Here is a 9,207-nt window from a genome sequence, read left to right on the forward strand (position 1 = left end):
AGATGTCCTCAGAGGTCCTGATCCAGGGTCCAGTGCTGGAGGGAAACACCCACGGCGGAGACACTTGTCTGCTCTCCTCTGGGCGGGTCTTGGGGTGTCTGGGCCATGGGGTGCCACTCACTCTGAGCAGAAGTGGACAACTCAGGCCTGTAGTTCCTCTTCTGTGAAGGGCCAAGGTCACTTGCACCTCCCCAGCTTCCTGTGCATCGACCAGCAGCGTACCCCACACTGGCCTTCCCCTTTTCTTTTCAGACACAAAGAGCCCAGAACTCTCCAGCTCAGAGATGCTGCCACTGCTGCTTCCCTGCTGTTGGCAGGTGAGTGAGCCAGGTGTAGAGGGGGCAAGTGGGGCAGGGGCTGTGGCTGATCCTGTTTCTCTTCAGGGTCCCTGGCTCAGTATGACAGATACCTACTGGAAGTGCAGGAATCCGTGACTGTGCAGGAGGGCCTGTGTGTCTCTGTGCCCTGCACCTTCTCCCATCCCTGGTACTACTGGAATAATGCTGCCCCAGCTCATGGCTACTGGTTCCGGGAAGGGGCAAATACACAGCAGGATGCTCCTGTGGCCACAAACAACCCAGACCGTAAAGTGCAGGAGGAGACCCAGGGCCGATTCCGCCTCCTTGGAGACCCCCAGACCTACAACTGCTCCCTGGACATCAGAGATGCCAGCAGGAAGGACAATGGAAAATATTTTTTTCGGGTGGAGAGAGGAATTACAAAATGGACTTACACATCTAACCATCTCTCTGTGCATGTAATAGGTAGGAAGTGGGCTCCAGGAACTTCCTGCACTGGAGGCTCGCATGCAGGGCTGGGATGGGACCCCTTTTCTGGGAGGGGTTGGGGGTATAGTGACTCAGGGATCAGAGGGAGGAGCTGTACCAAAGCCTGAGACTTCTCTCAGGACCACACCTCAGACTATCCCTCCTGATCCCCATGTCTCCCTCTCCCCTCACCAGCCCTGACCCACACACCCCACATCCTCATTCCGGGGACCCTGGAGTCTGGCCGCCCCAGGAACGTGACCTGCTCTGTGCCCTGGGCCTGTGAGTGGGTCACACCCCCCATCTTCTCCTGGACATCAGCTGCCCTCACCTCCCTGGGACCAAGGACCCACCTCTCCTCAGTGCTCACTCTCACCCCACGGCCCCAGGACCATGGCACCAACCTCACCTGTCAGGTGAAGTTCCCTGCAGCTGGTGTGACTGTGGAAAGGACCATCCAGCTCAACATCACCTGTGAGTTCTGGGCCAGGACGCCCGGATCCCTGAGGGTGTGAGGGGCAGAGGGCCAGGCTGGGGATGCTTTGTTCTTTTGTACTGGGGGCCTGGCTGAGTAGAGGACCTAGAAGGATACAAGACCTGCCCCTCCACCATTTCTGTGGCTCCTGGGGATTGGAGGATGCCTACATTTATCTCACCGCACCCTCCCACTGAAGGGGGAAATCCCATCTTCTCGTCATAGGTGCTCCAGAGAACCCAGAAAATGGTGTCTGCCTAGGGGATGGCACAGGTAGGAAGGAGCCCCCATTCATGGGGCATTGACTGGGGTGGGGTCTCTACCAGGTCAAGTCAGAGCTACATTTTCAGAGCTCAGATGGTGGGCGAGAGATGGGGGGGACTGCATTTAGTCACGAGAAGCCCCTGTCAGACGACTTCCCTCAATATCCTCTAAATCCCGTCTTGCCAGGTTGACCTACTACCTCCTCCTGCCCATCCTAAATGTGCTCTTTATCTTCCTCATGTCACTGAAGGCCTTAGGGGAGTTTTTTAGTAGGCTTTGCTATTTAGAGAAGTTTCAGGTTCACAGCAAAAGTGAGCAGATGTTAGAGAGATTTCCCCTATACCAGTTGCACTTTCCCACACATGCACAACTTCGCCTGTATCATCATCCCCCATCAGAGGGGACATTTGAGTCATGAGTCTACATTGACATGTCATTATCACTCAAAGTCTGTATTTGACATTAGGGTTCACTTTTGGTGTTGTACATTCTATGGGTTTGGACAAATGTGTAATGAGATGTATCCATCATTATAGTATCATACAGAATAGTTTCATTGCCTCCAAAATCTCTTTGGGCCCTTTTTTGATTGTCAATCTCCTACTCTCACCCTGACCTCTCTCTAGAGCCCAGCTTCCCCCACTGCTCTATTCCCACTGGTAATGGTCTCTGGTCCCCTCACTGGACAGTGAGACCTGTTGGGTCTTTCTCAGCGGTGCCCATCAAGCTGTTGACAGGTGAAGCCCAGAGACACATCCCTCACTTTAGGTGTGGGTTTCCCAGGAGGCATGGCCAGGCAGGGCCAGCAGAGCTGTCTGGGTCTCTCCTGAAGGTCTGAGAATTCCCCGCTTCAGTTCTCTTCTTGGGCATGAAAGACCACCTTTGACCCTGAGTGACCGGTTAAAAGAGGACAAGAGAGGAGATTAAACCACTCTCCCTGGAAGGCAGGAGGGTCAAAGCCATTCATCATCCCATAGGGCTCTGTGAATTGTGTTTCTCTCTCTCTGGAATGTCCTTGAGGCCCAGAGACTCACGCTTCTGCTGAGGCCACGCCTGGGGGCTGTTGTAGAGACACCCTGTTTGGAGAAGAACCTGGGTCCTGGAAGAGATAGAATTTCCTAGACTGGAGTGTGGGGGCTGGATAGGAGGTGTTGCGTGGAGCTAATCCTTCTGGACAAGGCTGAGGTCCTATGATGGGTGAGAGAACCAGGAGGCTGAACCCTGGATGGGAGGGGAGGGGTGGCCCTCTCTACATGCTGAAGAGGAGTAGACACAAGTCAGTTCATTCAGATTGGAGTTCACCCCAAGTCTTTCTTGTCTGCAGAGGAACCACGGACCAGCGCAGGTGTGATTCAGGGGGCCATTGGGGGAGCTGGTGTCACTGCACTGCTCACTTTCTGCATCTACCTCATCTTCTTCATGTGAGCTGGGTTGGGGGTGGGCCAAAAAATGGAGAAGAGGGACCTGGAGGGGTTGTGAGGGCCCAGAGCAAGGGTGGGGGGTATAGTGGTGGTGAGAATCCAGCTAGTAGCCCCTGAGCCAGGCGTGAGTGTGTTCCCAGCCCTGTTTCCAGACACCCTGGAGTGAGGAGTACCTTGTTACAAAGTCTTGTTTTGAAGGCTCCTGGGCTCACCCCACCTCAACCTGCCTTAGTCATTCACTCCAGCCTCAAAAGAGTGACCCGTGTTAAAGACCCTGCTGTCTCCAATCAGAGTGAAGACCCACAGGAAGAAAGCAGACAGGACAGCAGTGGACGTGGATGACATCCACCCTGTTGTCAGACCAGCTTCCCTGGTGAGTGACGTGGGCATCCTGGCATGCAGTCTGCCCACCACATCTCCCTGGGGTCCACAGTCCTGCTTGATTAGGCATGTCCAGAAATAAGCTTGTCATCTTCCTGCTTGTTTGAAAATGTAGATTTTATTATTACAGCCACGAACCACATAACAATGTTTCATTCAACAATGAACTGCATATACAATGGTGGTCCCATAAGATTAGTACCATACAGCCTAGGTATCTAGTAGGCTATACCATCTAGGTTTGTGTAAGTACACTCTGTGATGTACAATGAAATTACCTAACGACGTATTTCTCGGAATGTTTCCTCGTCACTAAGTAACGCATGACTGTATTCATGTATGTGAGGCCAGCATATCGGGACACAGCCATTACTCGCAGTTCCAAGAGGAGGGCAAATGCCACACCACACAGGGCCATGAGAGGAGGCACCAGGTTTGGTCAGGAGGCAGAGGGAGCAAGGGGAAAACATGGGCAGGAGCGTTTACTGTGGTTTCCGTGGGAAAGGCAAGGTGAGGCAGGGCAAGCAGGTTTAAGACTGGCTAGTTTGAATAACTTTGGCAGGCTCTGGGTGTAGGGGCTGTCTCCAGTTGTCTGGTACCTGGTCCTGGGTGAATAGGGTGGGAGAATAGTCCAGAGGGTCAGAGCTTGGTAGACGAAGTGGTTGGGGTGTGAGCTTTGGATGCGTTGGTTTGCAAGATGAAAGGCATACTTGTAGGCAAGTCCGTTACTATCTCTAGCAATTCACCAACGCCAGAGTCAAAACATCAGGAACACATGGTTATTACACCTCCAAACATCCTTCACCTGTTGGGCTTTCTATCCCCCTGATGGTACTCTTGTCCCCGGCACACAACCAGAGACCTGGCTTTGTCCCTCCCCAGTCCTCCATCACCTGTTCCTACACCCATATGCTGCAAAGCTTGTCTGTGCTTCTTCTGAAAACTTCTTAATACAACCACTCCCTTTGAGCTGAGCTCCCCTCTTAGTCCTTCTCCTGCTGCAGCCCTCCCCTCTCTCCTCCCCAGCACATTAGCATTCCCTCCATAATGAAATGCACTGCTTCTACACTCCACCAAAGTACAAGTGCCCAAATACTTTTGTCTGGCATTTAGGGCAGGGAAACCAGAGTCACCTTCAGTGCTTCACTCGTCCCACACTGGCCTGCTCACTCACCTCAAGAAGTGTAAGCTTCTTACATCTCAGAATCATTACTCAGCTGTCCCCTCCTCCTCACATGCCTAAATCAACCTGCTCTACTCCTGCTCATCCTTTGAGCTCTGACTTTCATTTATTTATTTAACTCCGACTAGTGTGGACACTGCTGTGAGGGTTTTGAGCACATGGTCAGCTATCACCCATGCATTTATCTACTCCTTCAGCAACTATCTCCTGCTTGTCGATTGTTCTGAGGGCTTGGGTAATACCTGTATTTTGACAAATACATATCTTACAAATGTAAAATGTCCCTACTGTCATGGATTTCCATTTATAGTGGAGGGGGATGATAATAATGAACGAATAAGCAGTGAAAATATACAGGAAATAAGTTCTCTGGCGGGAAATGAAATGGGAGAATGAGGAGGGACGGTGCTGGGTGTTGGAATCTCTGAGAAAACACCTGCAGGAGATGAAGGAGTGCGGTGTGAGCCCTGAGAGAGGATCATTGAGGGCTCTAAACAGACAGAGCCGCAGATGCTAGGGCTCTGAGGTTGAGGCATCCCTGATGTATTAGAAAAACAGGAAGTAAGACAGTGCTCCTAAAGCAGAACTATTTGGAGTGGAGAGTGGGTAATGGTGGGCAGGGAATGAGGATGGAGAGGCACAGAGGCTGCAAATATCACAGAGTCATGAAGTTCACCATCATTACTTATGTATTTTGAAAAGAGTGAAAACTTCTGTGCGTGCCTCCTTTACTTCTCACACAGAACACTTCAGTTCTGACACTACGGACCCCAGATGGGTGGGGATATTCCCTCCACCAAGCAATTCTCTGTGACGCCAGCTGGGTATCCTCTTTGCCTAGACACAGCCTCTGACCCCACAGGTTAAGGGCTCAGTCCCAAGAGGTTGCCCCACCTCCACGTTGCACATGCCAATCTCAAGTCCAGGTTGTCACTGTGCTTGTGACCAACTGCCTATAAACTGAAGGTTCCCACGACTCTCTCTTTGGGTTCATAATATGCTAGAGTAGATCACAGAATTTAGGAAAACAATTTACTTACTGTGTACCAGCTTATTATAAAAGGACATGATAAAGGATACAGATGGACATCCAGATGAAGAGATGCATAGGGCAAGGTATGTGGGGAGGGGCAAGGAGCTTCTATGCCTTCTCTGGAGCACCACTCTCCCAGCACCTGCATGTGTTCACCAACCCGGAAGCTCCCAGAACCTCATACATTTTGGATTTCTATGAAGGCTTCATCATGTAGACGTGATCGAATATTAACTCCATTTCCAGCCTCTCTCCCCTTTCTGGAGGATAGGTGATGGGGCTGAGAGTTTCAAGCTTCTAACCATGGCTTGGTCTTTCTGTTGATCAACCCCCATCTAGAAGCCCTCCAAGTGTCATCTCATTAGAACAAAAGACACTCCTATCACCCAGAAAATCTCAGGGATTTAGGAGCTAGGTGTCAGAAACCAGGGTCAAAGACCAAACATTAAAACAGAAACTGGAAGTAGATCTATATCTATATTCATATCATTGATATCTATATCAACATCTATATTAGACATAGATGTAGATATATAAATATATATTCTAGCATTTCACAGACATGAACTTACACTCATTTTAATCAGATCACTCTGGCTATTCTGTTGAGAAGTTCTGTAGCAAGATAGGGTAGAAGAGAGGAGACTAGTGATGGAAGACGCTCAAATAATCCAGGCAAGAGATGATGCAGACTGTATTAGTTTGCTTGGGCTGCCATAACAAGATACCATAGATTGGGTTGCTTAAGCTACAGAAATTTATTTTCTCACAATTCTTTAGGCTGGAGTCCAAGATCAAGGTGCAGCAAATTTGCTTTCTTTTTTTTTTTCTTTTTTTTGTTTACCCCAAAGCCCCACTAGATAGTTGTATGTCATAGATGCACATCCTTCTAGTTGCTGTAAGTGGGACGTGGCCTCAGCATGGCTGGAGAAGCGGTGCATTGGTGCGGCGCCCGGGATCTGAACCCGGGCTGCCAGCAGCAGAGCGCACACACTTAACCGCTAAGCCACGGGGCCAGCCCTAGCAAATTTGCTTTCTCCTGAAAACTCCTTGGCTTGCACAGATGGCCTCATTGTTGCTATGTCCTCACATGCCCTTTTTTCCATGCACATGCATCCTTAGTGTCTTTTTTTCTTCTTATAAGGACATAAATCATTTTAGGCCCTACTCAAATACCCTTGCTTAAACTTAATTATATTTTTAAAGTCCACATCTCCAAATACAGTCACATTGGGGGTTAGAGTTTGAATATATTAATTTTGTGTGACACAAGTCAGTCCACAGACAGACTTATTCTAGGATAGCAATGATGAATCTAGTATGAAGATGTTGGGTTCTGGATACATTTTGAAGATGAAAACAACAGGATTTGTTAATGGAGTGATACAGTACACATGGAGTATGATCAAAGACAGCTCACTTCCTCTACCTCGTAGGTGTCATAGACGTCAAGGATGGCTCTATAAATGCTCATTGAAGTCATACATATCCATAGACGTCATATATGTGCATAGATGTCAAAGATGACTCCATAGATATCCACAGGTAACATAGATGTCCATAGATGTCATAAATGCCCACAGATAGCCATAGATGTCATAAATGTTCATAAATTTCCATAGATACCAAAGATGACTCCAATGTGGTTGCCTTGAGCAACTTAAAGAATTGAATTGCCAATTCCTGAAATTGCCAACTCTGCAGGAGGAGTATATTTTTAAGAGTTTATCAAACATTATTTTGGTTACCTTAAGTTTGATGTACCTCTCAGACTTCCAGGTGAAGATGGCAAGAGACTGCAGCTCAGGAGAGAGATCCAGGTGTGAGACACAGAGGTTTGGGGGTCCTCCACATCAAGGTCTGATAGTGAATGATATCATAAAGAAGAGAAGAGGTCCACAGACAGAACCCTGGGATCCTCCAGCATTTAGAGTCAGAGAGATAAGGTTGAAAGAGTAAGAACACCACTGAGAAAAATAAATGACCAGCAGTGTGTACAGTTGTGTCCTGGTGGCCAAGGGGAGATGGAGCTTCAAGGAGGAGGGAGTGCTCATTTGTTTCAAATGCAAATAAGTCTAGTGGGATAGAGTCTGAGAAATGAGCATTTAAATTTAGCTAAGTGGTATCACAGCTTATCTTGACAAAAGCAGGTCTGGTAGCCTGGTAGAGGCAGATATCTTGATTGGAGTGTGTTCAAGAGAGAATGGGAGGAGAGGAAGTGGAAAGACTCTTTTGAGAAATGTTGCAGTAAATCTAGAGCTGAGAAATGAGTCTGCAGCAGAAAATGGTTGTAGTCCTAAATCCCTTGGCTTCTTGGGTGAGAGCACTGTCTTTGGTTTTAATGAGGTGACTCTTGATGGGCTCCTGGCTGGGGATTTTCATTCCTGACTCCATTCTCCTGAGACTTGAGAGATGCTGGAAATGCAGTTAATAATTGATTATACCTATGTAAGGAAGCCTCCATAAAAATCCCAAAAGTATGGGGTTTGGGAAGCTTCTAAGTTGGTGAACACATGGAGGTGCTGGGAGAGTGGGTCTCCCAAAGAAGAAATGGAAGCTCTTTGCCCCTTCCCATATACCTTGCCCTATGCATCTCTTCCATCTGGATGTTCATATGTAGTCTATCTTTCCTTTTTATAATAAGCTGGTACACAGTAGGTAAATTGTTTTCCTGAATTCTCTGAGTCACTGTAGCTAATTAATTTAACACAAGGAGGAGGCCATCGGAACCCCCAATTTATCGTCAGTTGGTCAGAAGCTCAGGTGATAAACTGGACATGAGATTGACATCTGAATGGGGAGAAAAAATTCCCACACATCTGGTGTCAGAAGAGCTGTGAGTGTGATGCTAGTGTGAGAGTAAAGCATTGACACACAGGAGGAGAAGTTGTTTTTCATAAACATCTTCCTGTGTGTCCAGTGCCCAGCACATAGGAGACCTCAGAGAGACCATGATCAGTAGATGTGTTACCTTGGGACGTATCTAACCTCTCTGAGACTTAGTTTCTTTCTTTGTATAATAATAGTATTATATGGGTTGTTATATGTATGGGTTTTCAGTAGAATTGGAAAGCAACAAAAAGTGCTATGTTTGTGGGATAATTGAGTTAACGGGACTTTAAGAAATGTTTGATGAAAGAATGGAAGAATAAATAAAAGTCCTATCAGAATCAAATTCACTTCATGGACCCCCTCTGCCTTCTCCCTGCCCTCCCCACTGCTCTGCTCTGATCTCCTTCTTTGCTCTCCGCACAGGGTCACCAGCAGGAGTCCAGGTTAGACAGCTCTGCGGACCCCAGAATCTCTGCAGGGACTGCCCCCACCTTTGAGATGGAGGAGCTGCATTATGCCTCCCTCAGCTTTAACAGGATGAATCCTCCAGAGGGCACCTATAGGACCCAGTGAGGAATCAACGGAAGCATCAGCCTCAGCCTGAGCGTGCATACGCCCTACAGGAAGGGGGACCCAAAGGCTGATCCTTGGAGAGTTATCCACATAGGCAGTGGGCTTATAAACTATTGAATGTGAGTTTCCTGCTATACCAAAACTACATTAGGCTTTAAAATCAGAGAGACCTGGGATTAAACCCATGCTCTTTTATTTATTAAGAGAATGACATCAGGCAAGACACGTACCCTTCCTGTTTTGTGAAATGGGTGTTAAGTCCTACTTTGCAGAGTTGT

The 9,207-nt window shown here is 48.1% G+C and overlaps 1 protein-coding gene across 1 annotated transcript; it reads left to right on the forward strand.

Moving 5' to 3' along the window:
- Nucleotides 1–284: 284 nt before the first annotated feature.
- Nucleotides 285–9,207, forward strand: LOC147912793 (myeloid cell surface antigen CD33-like). Its single transcript, XM_087422352.1, is given in 7 exon segments — nt 285–372; nt 375–764; nt 963–1,241; nt 1,468–1,515; nt 2,831–2,927; nt 3,219–3,300; nt 8,780–9,207. Coding segments are annotated over 7 exon segments (1,134 nt in total). The 3' UTR covers nt 8,930–9,207.

This window comes from Ceratotherium simum, chromosome 33 (genome assembly GCF_057802395.1).
Source record: "Ceratotherium simum simum isolate JZ-2026a chromosome 33, ASM5780239v1, whole genome shotgun sequence".
Classification (NCBI taxonomy): Eukaryota; Metazoa; Chordata; class Mammalia; order Perissodactyla; family Rhinocerotidae; genus Ceratotherium; species Ceratotherium simum.